The sequence below is a fragment of the Notolepis coatsorum genome, assembly GCF_963971535.1.
Source record: "Notolepis coatsorum genome assembly, chromosome: 14".
Lineage (NCBI taxonomy): Eukaryota > Metazoa > Chordata > Actinopteri > Aulopiformes > Paralepididae > Notolepis > Notolepis coatsorum.
In genome coordinates, this window is record NC_140178.1 from 52,194,773 (window position 1) to 52,217,141 (window position 22,369).

At 44.1% G+C, this 22,369-nt stretch overlaps 1 protein-coding gene across 1 annotated transcript in view; it reads right to left on the reverse strand.

Moving 5' to 3' along the window:
• Positions 1-16,959: 16,959 nt before the first annotated feature.
• Positions 16,960-22,369, reverse strand: part of gna13b (guanine nucleotide binding protein (G protein), alpha 13b) — a gene marked incomplete at its 3' end in the record, with an annotated part of 107,436 nt that continues 102,026 nt past the window's right edge. The window contains exons 4-5 of the mRNA XM_084329514.1: positions 18,169-18,369; positions 16,960-17,331 (exon numbers count right to left, since the gene is read on the reverse strand). Of these exons, the coding sequence (XP_084185640.1) occupies positions 16,960-17,331; positions 18,169-18,369 (573 nt within the window). The remainder of the gene's footprint in view (positions 17,332-18,168; positions 18,370-22,369) is intronic.

The following is a 22,369-nucleotide window of genomic DNA, read 5'->3' on the forward strand; positions in this document are numbered from 1 at the left end:
CCATCTAGTGGGGCTTCAGAGAAAATGCACTCTGGTCCTCATGACTACATTTCATTGGCTGGACGCGGTTGCCTCGTCGTGGACTCGTGGTTGGTATCGCCGACTTCACAAACGGTTTAATCGTGATGTTGATATTAGACGAAACAAACCTCAGAGTCATTGGTAAAAGAAGGTCATCCCATCGCTTTTTACTTGATAATCATATGCAATGTATTGTCATTGTAGCCTACTGTATGATTTATTTAGCCATGGAAAACTGAGGTAAACTTGATATGCGTCATCGACGGAAGCAGGCTTCCAAATAAAGTAGAAATACCCCGATAGACCAACATTATACAAGTACAACGTCACTGAACATCTACTCAAGTATTGAGTAGACAAGAGTATCAAGTACTTGATATCAAAAGTAGGTTACTCTTCTACATAATTCAGTGTGAATGATGAAAGGGGAACGTCATCCATTGTATTCCTGTGCAACCAATATTGACAGTACACTACACTGAAACCAAAGAGAACCCTTTAATTTGTGCCTTCGCTGCACCATATTAGACAATGAATGGGTCACTGATTTTGTGAAGCCATAACATTTTTGTGCGAGTCGAGTTGTGAATTCTGGTTCAGACCTGTTAATACTACTAGCATTCACTTCACCCAACCTCTGAGAAGAGTGAGAATTCAACTTCATATTCTAGGGCTCCACAAAGTCCCCATTTATGGTCTTTGGAGTCGCCCCAAATTATACATCTGGGTGCCATAACCATAACACTTAGTTGAAGGTATCTACGATTCTGATTTCAAGCTTTAGGAAAGATGTTCACAGATAATTACTTCCCTGCTGGGGCAGCGGACTGAGAGCAGGGGACACAGGCTTGATAAGCTGGTCAGGAAGGCCAGTAGCATGTTTGGGGTGGAGCCAGGCACGCAGGAAGTAATTTATACTTGGGGGTGCGGTTGGAGTCGGATAAATAATAATAATGTCATATTAAATGCAGGCGCGAAGCTCATCATTCGTGATTTTCCATTCATTTGAAAGATCAATATTTTACAATACAACAGACAAACTTGAACACCAACAGTGAGCTGTGGTGTTCCACAAGGAAGCATACTAGGACCGCTACTCTTCCTAATTTATGCAAATGACATGTCGTCAGCCTGTGACTGCAACTTGTTCCTGTTTGCGGACGACTCAGCCCTGCTGGTCTCTGACAAGAACAAATTGCAGGTTGAAAAAACCCTCAGCACGGAACTAGGCAAAATCTGCATATGGCTCGCTGATAACAAACTATCATTACACATGGGCAAAACAGAGTCCATTCTCTTCGGTTCAAATAACAAACTCAGCAAGACCGACGGATTCTCAGTTACAGTGGGTGACAATATTGTCACAAGGAAAGACGAAATTACCTACCTGGGTTCCATCCTAGAGGCAAATCTTTCCTGTGACAAAATGGCATCCAATGTAATAAAAAAAGTCAACCAACGAACTAGATTCTTGTACCGGATCTCCTCTCTGGTAAACAAGAATACCCTGAAGACTCTGGCAGGAGCACTCATTCAAGGGTACTATGACTATGCGTGCACCTCATGGTACCAAAGCACCTCAAAGGCGCTTAAAACAAAATTACAAACATCACAAAACAAACTGGTCAGACTACTACTTGACCTGAACCCCAGAACCCACCTCACCCCTGCCCACTTTGCCAACCTAGGATGGCTTAGAGTAGACGACAGAGTACAGCAACTTGCAATGGGCCTGGTCTACAAGATACACTATACGACCGGGGTGCCCATGTACATGTCAAAATACTTCCCAAAGGTCAGTGAATACCACAACCACTACACCAGAGGAAGCTCAACAAATCATGTTAAACCCAGATTCGGCTCAAACAAGGGACTAAACACGTTTCGCAATTATGCCACAACAATGTGGAACGCCCTACCCAAAGCTGTAAAGGAAAGTGAATCCCTGCCCACATTCAAAACCGCTCTTAAAGAGCACCTACGGGAGGCTGCAATTCGAAACTGGCCACCGTAAATGCCCAAAACCCCCACCACCTCCTAATAGACAGTCTCCTCCCCGCCGTATGTATATTTCCCTCCCACCCACCCACCCCCTCCTAATGTACAGTCCCCTCCCCATCATATGTATATACTCTGTCAGGATCTAGGGGTAACAGTACTGTATATTTGAATACCGTTATGTCACAAATGTATCAGTACTAAATACCTATATGTCCCTATGCCATAAATGTCATGTATGTTGTGTATGTCATAAATGTCTATATGAATTGAAAATGGGGGACCCTGATGGAAACAAGACAAACGTCTTTCTCAGGTCTGCATCCCCTTAACAATTGTATGTATTGAGCCGTACTGTATTGTACCCATTCTGCAATCTGTTAAATAAAGTTTTCATTCATTCATTCATTCAACATGTGGACAGTTCACACACGAAATGCAGCAGTTTTTCTCTAATCAGAAGACGATTTATTGTCGATTTGGACGCAAGCCGCCCGCAAGCGTCAACTAGCGTTTGGAATTTCGTTTCGCACACCGCACAGGATCGTATAACCAATGCAGAGTATAGATTAAACAGATTAATGATGTATATTATATTAATGAATATAGGCTTCTAACAGTCAGCGCGCTAGTGACAATTTACACATTTTTGTGACAGAATGAAGTGAACAAACAGACACGCAACCATCCGAAAATATTCATTTCTTTATTTGAAATATTTATTTCGAACATGTAATAATAGTATACAAACTAACACTTTGATTGCCTAAGGCTAAATTCATGATATACCATAGGTTGCCAGCTCTATTTGTCTATGTAGAAGTTCCCCTTCTTTGCAGGGCTATAACTTTTTAAATTCTATTGCTAAATTGCCATTATTAGGGCCCATTCAATGTCCTATATGTATTGTTCAGGGTGTATGAACGTTAAACTTTTTCATTCACATATTCATACTAAAATATGATCTAAAGTATAAGTATGTTTTCATCTCTTTCTGCAGCTTTCTCCAGAACGTGATTTATAGCCCCAAATGCATTATATTGATGATCAAATACAGTTTGATAGCAATCGGCGCGATATAAAAAAATCCAACTGGACGGACTTCTGGAAGTTACTACACGTAATCTGATGTTGACCGGATGGCCGAGGGGGCGTTTATAATTCCGTGGGCAGCGTTATACCATTCATCTAATGTGGGTCAAATGTTCATCATAGCAGTTAGTATCGTACACATTGAAAAATAACGCTGAATCTTACCGTATCTTCCTCGCGCCGTTGGGCGATGAGCGTGGAACAGACATTTTCCTATTATGGGATATAGAAATATCCGGTCCATTTCCAGGTTGTATAATAATATATACGTCCAAATCATGTTGTTTTTTCGAGTTATTTGCAGCGATCGATGTTCACTGTGTGAAGACTGAGTCTCTCTAACACTAGCGAGTGCCCGGACCCCATATGGAGTGAGTCCTACCGGGTTAAAGGTAACATCCGTTTTTTCGATCTAGAACCGCTAGAGGATTGAGAGGAGATCACACTTGTGTCTCAGGGCCCCGGAAAGGAAATATGATTCCGATCACAGATTTTTGAAATATTGATATCAAAGACGAGTTACGGCGTCTTCGGCAACTTGAGCATGGCGGGGAAGGACGCCTAAAAGCGTCTTCCGGCAGTTAAAGTAAAACTAAGAGTAACTGAACTTTGTGTGCGTGTGACTGTCACAACAACAGTCGCTGTCCGTGGTGCTGAAACATTAGGCTTGTTCGAGATGGATTTCGGTTCGCCTCGACTAGTAGACGAGAGTAGCCGAGTGAAGCCGGGGGAGGAGTCAGATCGTGGACACTTCAGATTTCACGAGAGCCTCTCGCCTAGTCTCGCATGGCAGATACGCTTTCACGACGTCACCACACACACATTACACACCTGTCCAGCTCATTATAATGCGATGGCCATGTGCAAAATTAGATCAGATTAAAATGTACAGCACACCATATACTGCTATAGTGGAATATACTATTCATATACCATAATGTATACCATCTTGTTGCGCGCTCCTGGCTGCACGCACACACACAACACACTGCTGAATAATTCTGTTTTGCATCAATATATATATGTATACTGTGTATATTGAGGCAAAACAGAATTATATATACAGTATTGAGGCAAAACAGACAACGCATGTGTGTGTGTGTGTGTGTCCGACAGCTTGAAGTTTATCATGATATGATGATAACGCATAACATAATAAAGTTTTCAATCAATCAATCAAACGTCTCATAACTCCCTGGCTGTCACGTGGCTGGTGACTGACAACTTTTCTGAGCCAATAGGCGCTTTGCGCGACCGTAGCAAGTCGCTTCCCAGCCGCTTATTGCTTATTCCCAGAGGAAGAGTGCTGCCGAGTGCTTCCGCGTTTTCCCTGATTGGCTGCGACACGCCCCGCGGCAGGCGCGGCAGCCGCAGAGCGGAGGGGCAGAGCTTGCAGCATTATGTAGCCGTAATCCCAGATGATTTTCATTTGACGCTTAGCTCAACTGGCAGCGCTGCGGTCCGTTGGTGACAAGTTCGAATCCTTCGAATCCCTTCAATCTCTTTTTTTTTTTTTTAACATGCATTCTTTCGCCGGTTAAGTTTAGGCATTAAGGTTAAGGTTAAGGTTAGGCATTGTTTCGGAGTTGGTTAAGGTTAGAAGGGTTAAGTTTAGGCGCTGTTAAGGAGCTGGTTAAGGTTAGAGTTTGTCTTAGAGAATGGCAATATTCTTTCGGAGTTGGTTATGGTTAAGGTTAGGCATGGTTAAGGTTAAGGTTAGGCATTGTTTCGGAGTTGGTTATGGTTAGAAGGGTTAAGTTTAGGCGCTGTTAAGGAGCTGGTTAAGGTTAGAGTTTGTCTTAGAGAATGGCAATAGACAGCCTATTTCCGCGCTGCAGCGCGAGGCAATAGACAGCCTATTTCCGCGCTGCAGCTCTCTCGCGCTGCCGTGGTCACATGGGCGTCATGGCCAATCAGAGAAAACGTGGAAGCACGCGACGCACTCTTCCGCTGGGAATAAGCTACACGCTTCCCAGCCGGGAGCAGCCGGTGTTCTGCAAAATTCTACTCTTCCTCGAATTCTGCTGCCAGCGCTCCTTCACTTGTGCACGCATGCGCATGACCCACAATCGTTCACTCTACAATATTCTGCCACCTTGCTGACGAACTTCATGTTGAGTCTTGTTGATATATCTTAAACAATATCTTAAACATATGTTTTTCATTGCACCTTTTGAACTGTATAAGCATGTAAATATTTGCATGTAATTGGCTTTGCAGCTGAATGTATTTGTAGATGATAACATGTCGGTACACCTGTTGGAGTTCGGAGTGAACTATAGGGTGATGTCACCCAGCTGTCAAAAGATATAGGCGATTCGCGCTACGGCAGCAGTTTGAGGAGGTAGTAGAATTCGGCAGAACACCGGCTGAGAGGTACTGTGGAGCCTCGCTCTGAAGGCTGTGCGTGGCTCGCTCCCGCGAGAGTTCCGCGCCTCGCCTCGTCAGATTTTCAGAGCAAGTCGGACAACATTCTAACAGTCATGCAACGCGCTTGGCGAGGCCGTAGTAAAACCTGCGCAGATCTGCGTCCGCCTATCCCATCTCGAACACGCCTATTAACCAAGTGAGCACGGCGCACTGCGCAGCCAGCCAGGCCGCCCAGGAGCAATAATAAACACACATTATCTATTCCAAAGACGGTAGAACACCGAAGGTGGTCTTGCGTTCAGGAGTGGTGGAAATAAACTCCTTCATGGCATTGTCAAGGGAGTTGTTGTTGACAGAGACGACAGCTGTCACTGACACTGGCTGTGTTCTCTCCTCCGGAGGCTCCGGGATGCTGCTGGCATCTGTTTCCATCGGCAGGGACTCAGACTCTGAGTCGAGTGTATTTCTTTTTTTGCCTTTGGCTTTGGGCTGATTATTATTAAAGAAATCGGATATTCGTTTTTGAGACATTTCGAGACACAAGGAAGTAAACACACTACTGTTTATTATTCAAACTCAAGTCCTCATCCTTCGTGCCGAAACCACGTCACGTAGTCGACGTAGTAGACGTCGGCGCGTCGCCGATGTGTGTGTGTGAGACTGTGCGGCGCGCTGCAGTGTCACAGACAGTCAGACTCAGATCAGATACACAGAAAATATCATTAAATAGTGGATTTTAACCATTAAAAAAAAGCATGTTTTAGACTGCTTACACTAAAATGCTAACTAAAAAAAATTTTAGTTTTGGATTTTTTTGTGTGTGTAAATCTTCTGACACAGCTTGCAGTTACACTCCCCGCCAGCAGGGGGTGCTGCAGCACCCGTCGCACCTCTAGTTCCCGCGTCCTTGGGTGGAGCTGGACTCCCTAGCGAGGGTGGCGGAGAGGAGGAGCCTTGCTAAGCTCCAGGCCATCAGGGAAAACCCCTCCCACTCACTATACACAGACTTGGCTGACAGGAGGAGCATGTTCAGTGCTAGGCTCACACTACCCAAATGCAGCACTGAACGGCACAGGAAGTCCTTCATTCCAACAGCCATCAGACTATACAATGCATCACTGTGCCTCACTGCATCACTGAGCACAGAGTGGCAGTCACCATCTTCCTGGACTTGGTTCGAAACAGCACTGTGCAATACACCTACTGTAGACCTCAGTATATATTTTCTTTTGATCCACTTTTTCTCCCATTTTCTATATTTTCTCCCATCCCAATTTCGTATCATCCAATTCAACCCTCCCCTGTCACGAACGCTGTTTCTTGCCTCCCACAAGCCGGCTGCAATGTGGACTAAGTCATACATAGCACAAGTCCCCTCCGGTACTTGAGGTAACAGCAGTCGCATCTTTTCCCACCCACCCACCCCCTCCTAATGTACAGTCCCCTCCCCATCATATGTATATACTCTGTCAGGATCTAGGGGTAACAGTACTGTATATTTGAATACCGCCTATGTCACAAATGTATCAGTACTAAATACCTATATGTCCCTATGCCATAAATGTCATGTATGTTATGTATGTCATAAATGTCTATATGAATTGAAAATGGGGGACCCTGATGGAAACAAGACAAACGTCTTTCTCAGGTCTGCATCCCCTTAACAATTGTATGTATTGAGCCGTACTGTATTGTACCCATTCTGCAATCTGTTAAATAAAGTTTTCATTCATTCATTCATTCATTCACCTGCGCAGCTCGATCTCTCAGTGGCGAGGAGTAACGCGTGGGAGGCTCACGCTGCCCCCGACACTTCCTGATTCTACTGCGCAGGCGCACCAACCGACCTGTAGGAGTCGCTGTCCACAACGCCCGATCCCCACCCATCAGTTTCCCACCCCCTAATACGGCCAATGTGTATTAGTACGGACGACCAGCTAAACTGAAAGCAAATGTGGAGAGCTGGGCAAGCCCAGCGTCTCCAGATTTCGTGGCGAGCGCCTTGCCCACTACGCCACGTAGCCGCCCTGACCTCAGTATATTTTTACTGTATATTTTATTCCATTTTATTCTATTTTACTCTACTCTTATCCTAGGCAACTTGATTTGATTTGTTTTATTATTCTAATTCGTGACCTGTTCTGTTTAAATGTTGAGCGATTTGCAGTGTCAAATTTCCCCACGGGATAATAAAAGTATTTCTATTCTATTCCATTTACAGCTTTTTTCGTTTTGTTTAACACTTTGAATGCCCAGCATTTATGGCTATGTGTCTAATCTGCCCGTCGCATTATCAATGACCTATTTCCAGTCAACATTGTCGAAGCAGATTGTTTTTTTATCAGTTCATTTCCGTTTCATAGCGTTTAGAAAACCGCTTGTTTTCACAGAAAAAAAGAGGATTCCATGATAATCGCTGATGTACTGTAATATTCTAGAACGTTGTCATTTGTCGGCCTATTTATGAATAGTTTTCAAATAAATGCTAGATTATCGATAGTATATGTGTACATGTGCACGCTAGTGCCGCGCGCTGAAAATAGATTCTCTCAGTTCCTGATCGCTCTTAGAGTCAAACAGCCATATCACAAAAAAAAGAAAAAGCTTACATTATCTCCGTGAAAACGGGTCTGATTATCCTAAGACTGGTAACATAGATTCCTTACCTGAGATCAGATGGTATCCAAATAGATTATTCCAATTCCTGATCGCCATTCGAAAAAAATCAATCCTTTTATTGATCCACCGCGTATACAGTAAAAACACATAATCCCCGCTGCTCTGAGGGTCCAGCATGAAGCTGATCGACCCCGGTTACATGAGTGAGAAGTAAAATGTGGAGTCCGGGTCTTTTTTTCTCATTCATTTTCACTGAGTCCAATCCAAAAGGGTGAATTACCATCTGGGAGACGATAGGGGGCGCTTTTTTCACATCCGAGCGCCTGGGGTGGCTGATTTTCCAACGGTAGACTCGGTTGATGAAATATGAATTCAGATCACTAATAATAAAAAAAGAGAAAAAACGAATATTCTCGTTATGGGCATTCAACCCGTGGGGGGTAAACCCGAGAAAACTCAGGTTGGGCATCCAAAGTGTTAATTAGCTGCATGTATTATGTGGACAACATTTTATTCAAAATAATCATCAGTACGTCTTGCAGGTGTTATATAGTGGTGTAAAAAAGTACAAAATTTGCTTTGAAATGTAGTGGAGTAAAACTACGCCCCCTAAAACGAAAATACTCAAGTAAAGTACAAATACCTTAAAATTATACTTTATGTAGCCTACAGTACTTCAGTTAAAGTACCACTTATTTACATCCTACTCCTGCGAGATGGAAATTAAATATTGTATATTGTATATTGACTGAACACTTTTTGCTTATGTACTTTTGACTTTCTATTTTATACTTATCAATTTTTATCTAGCACACTGCGAGGAGCTCATAACAGAAAAAAGCATTTCATAGAAAAGTATTCTGTATTTTTTTATGACAACTAATAAAGAAACTTGAACTAAAGCCACAACCCAATTCTGAAAGTTACTTGAAAAGGGAATTCCAGTTGAATGTGGCTGAGCAGGGCGTGGGAAATGCACGAGCAGTGACCAATCAGCTGACACGACAAGAACGCTTGCTTCTGTACAGCTGATCTGCTCAATCCTATTTGCATACTTACTACTTAAATGCTCTAAAGTAACCCCTTCTTGGGACATGTGCCGGGGGCATTAATGGACCGACTGGACTGAAATTGAAAATGTGCCTCGTGTTGAAGATGGACAGAAGGCCTGAGGGATTTGAAACAGTCGGCAGGGTGCAGGGAGCTCCGTCGGTGGGCCATTTGAGACCGTGACCATTCAAATGTTTTTGGGTCCTACTTGGTATTTGAAATCCACCCAGTGATTGTGAAGTGCAGATCTGATAGTCAACTTTAATTTAAAGTTAATTCTCAGACGTTTCAAATGTTCAACCCCCTTAAACGTGACAATTCAGGAACAAAACATCACCATCCAAGAATATTCCAATTATCTGATCACGATTCCAAGTATTGATGTCCATCGTGTCGCCAACATAATCCACCACACATCATGCATCGGGAGCATTTGATTCTTCTCAATCCGACCGTTATAACTGCTCAGCTTGAGCGGGGAAAAAAACACGACCCGAAGACATTAGATCGACGTCAAGATACAAGGTTTCAAAGGGTGCTCGATACCGCCGTCTAGCTGGATGCGGCTGGTATTGCACTTTGGCGACCTCAGACTCATTCCCTATGGTAACAACAGGCTCCCTGGATGGATAATGAATAAAAATATCGACCCAGAAACATATTCTGACGTATTTGGCACTCAACGGTTGGGGCCCAGAAAACGTATTAACACGTGATTGGCACCCAAAGTGTGGATAGTTCATTAACATTTCCAAGCATAATAATTTATATTTCGTCCAGACTAGACACAAAGCTGCAATCCAAACTACATGTTATTACCAAAGAAACGCTTCCCTCTGATAACATGAAGTGGTTGAATTATTCAGTACATTTAAATTGCCTTCATTATATTATTTTAGGGGATAATTTGAGAACTTGCATGAACTATCCTACACAAACTACTTTGTTTCCCCATAACAGCAGCAACATTTGGAAGCTAAGATACAGGCAAGAGTCCCATTTTGAAAAATGGTTTGTTTTTATTGAGGATAGTAAAAGGGTTAAGACAGTATAAGTTAGACTGTACAATGACAAAGCAATTTTTGTCTTTCCAAAAATATCACACTGGAAGCGAGAAAAGGTTTGGAATCTTTGCATTATTCTTATTTTCTTTCTGAATTATCTTGATATGAGGACATAAAACTGCCTCTGAGGCAAAAAAATTGAAAAACCTAAGTAAAAAAAAAGAAAAACCTTGATTTGAAAACAAAGGCAGAGCTCAGAACAGGAGGCACTAGACATCAGTGTATTTGGAAGATCATTTGCATATTTCTTTTCCTTTTCTCTAATAAACTGACATGATTACACAGGGCCAGTCACAGATGTTAACAAAGGACATCAGCATTGTAAGAAAAATCATTATCTTAAAATCAGCGTGATCATTATTTTTCACATCCACAAGTTATTTTTCTCCTCTTTTTTTTATCTTCTGTGGAGCAGTGCTGTTGCATAGGAACACACAACATAACCGGCAACACTGCGGCTTCTCTCACAGATATACAGACTCACCACCACACAGGGCAGTAGAGACTGATCTCAGACCAGTGAAACAGGGCCCTTCTCACAACATGTATCTCTCCTGTTTGGTGACAAATAATATGCGCACAGTGACGTCAATGCTGAAACATGGAGTGAAAGGAGGAACTAGAAGGGTGCGCTCAGTAAAGCGCAAATCTCTGCCAAGTGGCAGCGTAGTCCAATGAAAGCAGATCTCCCAGCGTAATTAAAACATAATTCTATTAAAAGAAATACAAAAGAAACCTTGATCGGAAGTCTTAGCCACTAGGTGGCACTCAGTTTCCAAGCACGAAACAGAGCAGGAGTAAACAGCACGTGAAACAGACGAAGAGGCACGGGCAGAATAGTTCTTACAGTTTAGTGTTAGCATGCTAACAGCTATAATTGGAGAGTGGTCAGTGTGTTTGTTAGCATTAACATGCTAATGCATGAACAGTAGAACAGTAAGTGAGTGACAGCACAGAGGCAAAGGCAGAATCGTTCTTACAGTCTAGGGTTAGCATGCTAATGCTAATAACTATATTTGGAGTGGTCAGAGTGTTTGTCAGCATTAGCATGTTCAAGCTAATGCGGAAACAGGAAGTGAGAGACAAAAGCCAGAATCGTTCTTACCATCTAGCGTTAGCATGCTAATAACACTATTACGCACTTAAGAGCGGTCAGTGTGTTTGTGTGGTTGTTAGCGTTAGCATGCTAATGCGTGAACCAGGACATGGGTAGTGAGTGAAACTAAGGCATGGCCAGAAGCGTTAGCATGCTGACATTAATAACACTATTACACACTTAGTCATGGGGCGTGGTTAACCTAGACCAAAGAAAGTAGTAGTCTGTAAGGAGTTAATACTCATCCATTGTTCATTTCTGTCTAAAATGCAGAAAATCACATTGCTTTGCTTCTATTTCTGGCATGTTGCAAATGTTTGGCATCTTAGCTCCGTTTTAGCCTGGTATCAGCCCAACGTCTGACGCCAGTGTCAGTGCCCCCCTACTAGAGAGGAAGCTCACGTGGCCCGTTTGCTTGGCCTGAGCCAGTGTCTGGTAGAGGTTAAGATCGACAACGTTGCAGAAAAGACTGGCATAGAATCCATGGTAGTGGTTTGGGAATGTGATTTGGGAGCTGCATCTTCCAGGGTTCCTACGGACGCTTCCATTTAAAAACTCTTTTAAAGTTACTTTTCTAGGCCGCTTAAGGCATCGCTGACCGGTTAACAGCTCCAACAATAGGTGTATATAACATCACTAATTCTTAGTGGTGTACACAGACCTTTTCAAGGGTAAACTATGTTAAGAGTGGTGTTCAATTTCCCGGCTATTTCTCACGTACCCTCCTGTACTTTCCCCCCAATTGTCCGTACTTTCCAGACATCGTGTAGGAACCCTGAATCTCTTTTCCCGCATGGTGGGCCGCCCTCCTCAGGCAGATAAGACGGTGGCTGAGAGAGAACCTCAGACACCTGGGTGTCTCTTTAAGGTACTGTACGGCTGATTTGACAGAATGAACTGAAGAAGATTTTTCACACACAGTCGTTTTTAGTAGAGCTGGTCATTTGGGTGAGAAGGAGAAGACACTTTAAAGAGGAACTGCTCCAGCCACGGCTCCTTCACACGGTGGTGGTACATGTACATGCGATGCGTACAAGCCTTTCAAGGGCAATATGGCTGAATAGGAGCCATATATTCTTCATTAAGAAGGCTTATTTGGAGGCTAGAAAGGCTCTATTCAAAAGGCTACGACCAACATAATTCCAATCCAAGTTCGCCTCGCATCTGGGAGGGTGCGACTAACTAGATCTGGAGACGCACCCGCTTGCCAACATGGGCTATATGTTAAGATGTGTGTGTGTGTGTGTACATTTTCTAAAAGTAGTTTGTTCAAGCAGTGACAAAGGCCTGCACTGCTCCGACTCAGTGGCGTGCATGTGAGACACTGGGGCCAGTCACACTGGCAGAGGACGCAATGGTGGCTTTTCTTCCACAGGTTCAGTCTCAGGCCTCTGGCCAAAAAATAAATTAAAAAACGCATGACGCAGAGTCTCAGGCCAGACAAAGAGTTCTCTGCTGGGGAACGACTCAGAGCCTGTGGCGGGTGAAGGGGTGGTGGTGAAGGGGTGAAGGGGGGGTGGTGGTGGTGGGGATGCCTGGAGCTATCGGAACCCCCCCTCCCTGGAACAAGGGACAGACAGTGTGTTGGATGTGACTCTAAACACTGACACATCTTTAATGAAACAGAGATGCAGACAGACAGACAGACAGGAGCAGATTAGGAAGTAACTGAATAAGAGTGAGGCTGATAAGAGTGGGCATCGCAGGTTTCTTTGTAAATATACACCATCCAAGAACAAAAAACAAACGCCCGGAGTCATACATACAGATACAACACATGTGTGTAAAGGTTACATTAGCAGTTAAGAGAAGAAAAAAAAATCATAGACCGTGAGCTGGGTGTGAGAGATACATAACTATACATATACATTAGAGACGGCATCGCGTCACGCAGGACTGTACAAATCTATAAACAACCGTGCGGCGACGCCCGACGGACATCGGCGCTAATAGCCCCGGGGGGCCGGACGATCGATCGATCGATCAGTCGCCTCTGCAAAAGTCTTACTAGTACTACAACTTACTAATATACGTCAACTGGTTCTGTCCCTTTAGGTTCACCCTGGAGGTGAGATGGCGAGAGGATGGAAGGGGGATAATGGGTACCTTTAAAGAAAATAATAATAATAATAATAAAAAAAAATTACGACAAACTGGCACTTCTGACATTGAGAGAGGTGAATAAAAAGTAGAAGAAATAGAAGAAAGGGCACTTCCTTTCTCAACAGGAACCTCCTCGTCAGTCATACCTCCCACACCATGGGACCCTTAAAGGGACACATCACCCAAAAAAACAATACTGATTTATTTTTGCACATAATCGCAACAGATATCCCAAAGCTTTAAAGTGTTAACAAGAGAGTTAATGAGTTTGAATATGTCCTCCAGTGATGTCAACAGAAGGATTCAGTGTCCTTTTCGATGACATCACCGGAGGATATTCAGACTCGTTAACACTCAACAACTTTGTCACAAAATCAATGTGTGGAAAACTGTTTAGAGATCTGCGATAAGTGTGAAAAAAATAAATCTGCATTGTTTTTTGTTGTGGAGTGGCCCGTTAAGGCCGTAAGCCACCATATGACTTAGCAAGGAGGGAAAGGCAACAGGATATAGGAACGAAAAAAGACAAGTTTGCACCCTCCCCCCCCCTAGTGGAAAATACTAAGGTAGTATCTGAGACTGAGACTGAGACAGAGAGAGAGAGAGAGACAGAGAGAGGAGGGATCTAGAAGGCGGGAAGTCATTCAGACCTCTCTCTGTGTGTGTCTGTGTGTAAGGGTTGAGGCACGTGAATGACATTGCTTAGAATACACAAGTGGTCCACAATGTGCCCTGAGAATTAGCTAAATACACTGTGTGTTACTCTTAGCCCTGCGGCAAGCTACCCTTACACTGAGTGGTCTAAGTGTGTGTGTAGTCTCTCGTCCCCCCCCCCCCCCCACACACCCTTTCCATTGTCTATAACAGTGTCCATCAAAAGTTGCAAAAGTGTAAACCCCTATGAAACATAATTTAAGAGGGGGAAATGCATAGGTACATATATTCATATATCTATTCATGTAACGAAAAAAAGAAAAATAATTCTGGATATTTCAAATAAACAAACAATACATGGGATTAGAAAACTAGGATTATGTGTGGCAGGAGTCGGCTAGGATGGAGGTCATTCAGAAACCTAGGTTCCTATCAACGGAGGCTTTAAGCAGTGTGTGTGTGTGTGTTTATTAACCCTGTTTGCTAATCAGGCAGTGGTATAGAAGGCTCAATCATGGAATCATTAAGGATTAGTACAGTGCTGTAACAGTTTTAAAGTGTCCCACCACTTCCTGTGACGAGAGCAATCGTCAATTCAGTTTCAGCATTCAGTCAAGCACTGAATAGATAGAAACCGAAAGGAGGGGGATTCAACGTGTGTGGGGGGGAGGGGGGGGGGGTGATGTCACCATCTAGAGACCCGGGGTGGGGGGTTGGGCAAGGGCCTGATTGGAGACAAGATGGTGAAAAAACCAGATCATCACTCTCCAGTCAGAATTGTTTTTGACCCCCCACCCCCCCATAGACTTCTCAAGTTGTCGTCATTTATGCCCAAATAAGGGAGTCCGGTTCCACCCGACTCCCATGAATAGGGTTATTAAACTTCATCTGTGCTTCACAGAGGCTCTTGAGGCACAGAGGCTCTCTTCTAAAAATCTATTTCTCTGCTAAGACGGCATTTAGAATTTTGAAGTGGCAATTTACAAAAAAGAAAAAGAAATCACTAGCCAAATTTAGCTTAGCATTGCAGCACAGTTCGCCAGCTTCAGTGCATTTCTCATAGTAACAAAAAATTGCTAAATCTGCTCCTTTTCCCAGTGGTCACACTATGGGGCACAAAGCAACAGGAAGTCTTTCATTCTCAATGGAAATCGGCGATGTGAAGCTACAGACGCCCCCCAGCACGAGACGGATCACAGCAGCGTCCAGATGTGAAGCTACAGACGCCCCCCAGCACGAGACGGATCACAGCAGTGTCCAGATGTGAAGCTACAGAAGCCCCCCACAGCACGAGACGGATCACAACAGTGTCCAGATGTGAAGCTACAGACGCCCACCAGGGCCTGGCCAGACGGATCACAGCAGCGTCCAGATGTGAAGCTACAGACGCCCACCAGGGCCTGGCCAGGCGGATCACAGCAGTGTCCAGATGTGAAGCTACAGACGCCCACCAGGGCCTGGCCAGACGGATCACAGCAGTGTCCAGATGTGAAGCTACAGACACCCACCAGGGCCTGGCCAGACGGATCACAGCAGTGTCCAGATGTGAAGCTGGGGTGCCAGCCCACGCCCCTAGCTCCCCCTTCCGTCAAGGACTCAGTCATCAATACCGTGTAAGACCTGGACAGTTTGTTCTGCAACAGATTTCCCTGTTAAGCAGAGAAATCGTTCAACTAAAATGTAATTTAAATATCATAATATTGCCAAGGAATTAAGATAGCAGGGGCTGCCGTCATTGTTGGGAGCATTTGACTGTAAAAAAATTTCATCACAACGAAAAAAGATCCGGTTAGATTTTATGTTAGTTCATGTTCAACACAAGTCATGTTATGGCGAATATTTTCTGGTTATAATCTCATAACATTTAGTACTAATGATCTCATACCGATCACTGATTAATGACCGGTCACTGATTAATGACTGCGGCGGTCAAGCGACTTCAGGGGCAACGGCTACAGTGTAACTGGGCTACAGTGTAACTGGGCTACAGTGTAACTGGGCTGCAGTGTAACTGGGCTACAGTGTAACTGGTCACACTGGTCCGCTCTGTAGCTTTGTTGGCTGTAGTCTGAAGACATCATTAGTGTTCGCAATGTGGCTCGAAAAACAGCTAGTTAGCGGTCTAGCTAGTTAGCAAATCATACAGTGTTATCCTCCAGTAAAACGGGGGGGGGGGGGGGGGGGCACACACGGTTAAAAGGTTAAAAAAATAAAATAAAATAAATGACACACTTGAGAGGTCTAATAATGATCAGAGCAGCATAGAAAAAGGTTACAGTGTGTGTAGAGAGAGAGAGAGAGAGAGAGAGAGAGAGAGAGAGAGAGAGAGAGAGAGAGAGAGACAGAGAGAGACTGGCAGTAAGGACAAAGACCAAGGGACAATACAAGAACCGAAAAAGGACAGTTCCAAAAGTGGAATAGGTCCACTAGGGGGAGTGAGGGGAGGGGCTTGTTTACAGTGGTTTTCTTAAAGAGGGTCTGTGGTTCAGTGGGTGGGGCTAAGGCGATCCATAAAAAAAAAAAAAAAAAAAAAAAAAAAATCACAGTGAACAATAAGCTCAATAAGGCAGAGGGGTCAAAACCTAGTGAGGTGACTCGGCAGTGATGGTGGTGGTGGTGCATTCACACATTTTACAGTCAAAGTCATCCGAGTGGAGAGCAGGCCAAAGTGGAACGAAGACGAGAGGAGGAGAGGAGGGTGACGAGGCCCACATGGGGAGGCACTTCTGCAAACACTCGCCTCCCTCCTCCTCCGGAAGTTTGGGTCAAGAAGCGTGAACCTCCACCCCACGTCCACTCCCGTTTCTCTACCCCTTTCTCTCTCTCTCTCTCTCTCTCCCTCTCTCTCCTCCCCACCCCCACCCGTCGTCGTCCTCCTCCCCCCCAGTCCCCTCACTGCAACATGAGCTGCTTAAGGTTGTCGTGCAGGATGGTGTCTTTGACGTCGCGGAACACCAGGCGAATGTTCTCCGTGTTGATGGCCGTGGTGAAGTGGTGGTAGAGGGGCTTCTGCTGCTGCTCGCGCCGCTTGTTGCGGAAGCACTCCACCAGGAAGCGCTGCACGTCCAGCAGGCTGCCCGCGTCGCCCGAGAACTCGGGGAAGTAGTCCCTCACAGACACCTGCCGCACCTTCTCCTCCAGCAGGTCCGTCTTGTTGAGGAAGAGGATGATGGAGACGTTGCTGAACACGCGGTTGTTAACGATAGTCTCGAAGATGTTGAGCGACTCGCTCAGCCGGTTGGTTTGCCGGTCCTCCATCAGGACCTGAGAAGAGGGGGGGGTCAATCGAGTTATTTGGGTTAACATTGATATAAATGTAATTGGGCTCTTTGGAACCACTTTGTTAGTAGTATTATATGTTTGCCTATACATGCTGTGATACCTACACAGTATCAAGAGTTGCATACATCTATACAGCTGAAATTTCAATTTCAGAATCCTGGTTTATAACCTAACACGTCAACATTATTGCACTTACGATCTCCTCCAGAGTCAGACAAGAAGATGGATTGGATACCAATTTCCTCTCATAGAAAGCTATCCAGCTGCAAGCTAGCCTAGCTTAGCACAAATGAATGGGAGCGGATACAGACCAGCTAGCCTAGCTTTTGGCCAAAAACACCTCTCCCGGAGTTTTAAGCTAGGCTAGTGGTCTGTATCCGGTTCCATTAATTTGTGCTAAACTAGGAGTCTAATTTGAATAATCTTAAATATATGCAGCATAGAAACAAGCACATGTTATACAAAGACCCCCACCTCCCCAGTGACTGTGCTCAACCCCAGACATGAATCAGGAATGGTGCGCTGCATTTACAACACAAGACAAAATTAGAGCAACATGGCTTGTGGCACAATGATCATTTTATCTCAATTATCTTGTTTGCATGATCGTGGGGAGCCAAAATCGTAATTGAAACTGAACCTTGATGAATCGCCCCGCCTTGCATAGTAGTGAATGTTCTACGTAGAGTGATGTGTTGATATGTATGGTCTACTGTATGCCTTGTGCTGCACCACGAATCCCAATAAAATGTGCAATTTTTTCCAAATGGTTCTACGCATACACGCTGCTGTGTGTGTGGGGTCTTCTGTCCAGCTTACCTGGTCATACTCCGAGGAGGACACGAGGAAGAGAATAGAGGTGACCGAGTCGAAGCACTCGAACCAGCGCCGCCGCTCCGAGCGCTGGCCGCCCACGTCCACCATCTTGAAGGGGACGTTCTTGATCTGAAAGTTGTACTCATGGATGCCCTTGGTTGGCTTTCTGGCCAGCAGGATATCCTGTTGGTTTGGTAGGTAGTCCTGAGAGAGAGAGAGAGAGCAAGAGAGAGCGAGAGAGAGAGAGAGAGATGCGATGGGTGGAATGGAGACAGGAGAGGAATGAAGGAGGGAGAAAGAGAGAATTAAGGAGGGTAGGAGAGGTGGGAGTTTAGACAGGAGTGCCATGTCTCCATTAGCCATGCTCACACCAACACAACTGTGGTACACAAGCTAAACCATGATGAGACAACAGTCCCAGCTGGCTTTGGCCAGGTTGTGAAAGGTGGCTCTCTCAGCCAGGGTCCAGCCAGGGTTCTAAAGCCTGTGTGACAGGCCACAGTGCGGCTAAACCCTGGCTAGTGGAGGCAAGGCATAAGACTAGAGTTATGACAACTCACACTAGGGATGGAATAATGGTTATTTGGAGGGCTGACTATCCGTCGTCATTAACCGATATGATGAACCGGTTAGCTGTGGCTTTTTATTTTGCAATTCGCAGTTTTTTTTAATCTCCGTTCTCAATTCATCATACATTTTCTCACACATTCTCAGTTACATTAATCCTCAGTAGGGATGGGTATCGTTAGGATTTGATCGATACTACTACTCTTATCGATACTGCTTAACGGTTTGGTACTTTATCGATACTCTTATCGGTTCTTTTAGATTATTATTATTATTTAAAAAAAAAATGTACATTTATTATTTGAACGGCTTAAGGCTATATCTGTACTTGATGTTTGTTTGTTGTGTTGCATACTTGAAATATACTTCAATCAAATCAAACCCCCCTCTTAAAAACAAAAACCTGTGTTTAACCTAGCCATCTATAAAACATCATGCTAAAACTGTGAAACAAATGTCCTACTCCCCGAAAGAAAGAAATGCATAGCAAACATGACTCAGTTATCCATTAGTGCTGCTGCTTTTTATTTTGTTTAAATCTTTTAGTTAATAAGACTAAAAGACTACAATATGACTACAACGATTTCATGACGGCTTCCTGTCCTCGCATTTCCATTTCCGGTTTACGTTACATTTTCAACAACAGATTGCTGCTAATTAAACACTTCATGGAAACGGAGTAACGCTAACGTTATGTCGAGTTCATACGTGTAGTGTAGTATGAACTCGACATAATGTTAACATTACTCCGTGTCCACTGTTGCTGCCACTGTTGCGTCGCAGATGGATGGTACACTCTGTTAGCTCTGTAGCTAATCCGCTCATAGACTACCGATAGCAGTACCGTTAACGTCGGAGTTTATCAATACTCTGTTCTTTTCTAATTTAGTACCGGTTCCCGTTTAGAACCAGATTTCGGGGGGCATCCCTAATCCTCAGAGACAACAGACTTATTACTCACTAATCACTATAGCTTTCTTAATCTATGAGACTTGAAAAGGTCAACACATGTCAACTCAAGAGACTTCCTGATGCCACTTACTGGTTACTGGTTATGAGACGTGATTCGTAGGTGAATGAAAGCGCTTTTACTTCCCCTTCTATGACCAAATGAAGTGTGGCATGAAACCAGATGACAGCTAGCCTACAAACATAATGCTGGCTACAGAGAGGAATGGAAAGAGATGCACTGCTTCATGTACTATATTAGTAGGGCTGCTCAATTATGGCAGCAATCATAATCACGATTATTCGGAATAATATTAAAATCACGATTATTAAAAACACAATTACTCATTGATTTGAGAACATAATACGACAATGACTGAATTTGTTTAACCTTTCTTCTCGACCAAAGGCCGCCTTTCTGTCATCTTCTACAAGTTAAAGACCAAAGACGTTCCAAAATGCGCAGAGGCTCCTCCTCCTTCTTGACACAATCTGAAACGGGGGGGGGGGGGAGCAGAGTGCACCGCTGTGAAGGAAGGGTGCACGCTGCATTTACAACCCAAGACAAAATGAGAGCAACACGGCACAATAATAATAATCGTTTTATCTAAATTATTTTGTTTTCTTTTTCGTGGGAAGCGAAAATCCTAATTGAAATTGAAACTCGATTAATCGCCCAGCCCTACTAATATAGACCTGGTTGTGACTTGTCGATGGATGAGTGTTCCTCGTGACTAGTCTATAGCATGGAGAGGAGAGGCTGAGTGATGCTTTGGATTGGTGTCACTTTGGGACAGACGAGATGTAGGAGTCGGTGCAAAGCACAACGATGGATGAGTATTATTCCCATCCATCATATCTGGGCAAAAACATGAAAGAGAACCACTAAATAATACAGTGCAAGGCCGGGTACAAACGCCTGCCATGCCTCCCACAAACAGACCAATCTAACAAATAATACATTTGAATGATTTGATTGTGTGGTTTTTGTATTAAAAAAAAGTAGGGTGGCGCACCACGTTACTGCACTGCAGACCTACGCGGTCGACCCGGGTTCGTCTCCCGAACCCGAAGTACATTTGCCGCATGTCTTTCCCCCCCATATCTTCTCCCGTCCTTCTGCTCTCTGTCGGTCATGTCTGACCTGGAAAAAGCTGTAAAAATGCTAAAAAAGGTATTGTATGCAGCATAGACTATATAATAGTTTCATAGTCACTGGGTTTAGAGTGTGTGTCACACAGCAGGTAACTCAGATATCAAAAGGAAAGAGTGGGCAGCCCTGACGTCTGAGGACTCCACCTGCTGCAGGACTAATGTTGAAAGCTTGGGCTTCTTCTACTGCCAGAGATCACTTTATTTACACTTTGCCCTATAAAATAAATGCTAAATAATATCCAAAATATCCAAATGAACCTTTATGAATATCTATGAATTTAAAACAAGTAGTTAACCAGCGAACCGTCAAACCCTGTGCACATCCCTGCCATTCTTCATAAAATGCAAAGCAGCAGTGAGGATATGGGATGGATTTGGGACAGTTCAAGCAAATGCAGGGTTTCGAGTTTCACTCACTCACTTCCCGTTCTGACACTTTGCATCATTGAAATACTAGTATGGCAAGTAAACAAGAGAGTGGGGCACTTGGGGGAGTGAGTGTATTTGGGAGTGTTGGAGAGAGTGTGTGTGAGAATGACTAGTGCAGAAACAGAGTATTCAACATCAGGCCAAGTTTTGAGTTGCATCAGTAAATATTTATTCAACAAAAAAAATTTTTTTTTAAAAAGAAAACATGTGATGAACGGGAATTGGATTTATTGTGATTTTGTATACGTGAGCAGATATTGTGATATACAGTATTGGAAGAAATTATTATTATTATGTAATATGATTTCATACAATATTGGAAGAAATTATTATTATTATGTGTTCATAACGCACACTCAACATTAATAACTAATTAATTAGGCGGCTGGGTGGCGCAGCGGACATTGCGCTAGTCACCAACGCAAGAGACACCGGTCTCGAATCCGGCTGTCAGCATTGCCTCCGGCTTGGGCTTGAGTTAGCGAGAAGGAAGTCGAAGGGTGGTAGTCTGGTCGTTGTAAACAGCTACTCCTACAGGTCGGTCAGGGCGCCTGCACAGCAGAGACAGGAAAAACGGCGGGGGCAGTGCCTCCTACACGTTACTCCTCGCCAATGAGAGTCCGTGCTGGCAGGTGAAAAGATGTGACTGGCTGCCTCCACATGTATCGGAGGGGACATGTGATGGGCTTCTATCCTCCCTACAACCGGCCAGTTGGGGGCACATGGGAGCAACGATCAGGACAGGGGAGGGAGAATTGGCACGAGAGGAAATTGAGATGGGAGAAAAATCACAGAAAAAGGGGGAGAAAAAGTAGATAAAAAAACGAATTAATTAATCCTTCAGTTATTCGTGTAAAGTTGTGGAATTCTCTCCATAGAGAGCTTAACACTTTCAGCGCCAGCCATTATCCACACCCTGTTCTCACAGCGCCATGCTAAAAGACAGTCACTTTCACTGTGCGTCACGATGTTTGCAGAGCTATATCTATATTCTATATTATAGCTATGGAGACAATACTATGGTCATTTGACAGTCACTATCTCCCGTCCAACATGCAAAAAAATCAAACATACATTTTTTCATGTATACGTCCGCACGTTATCC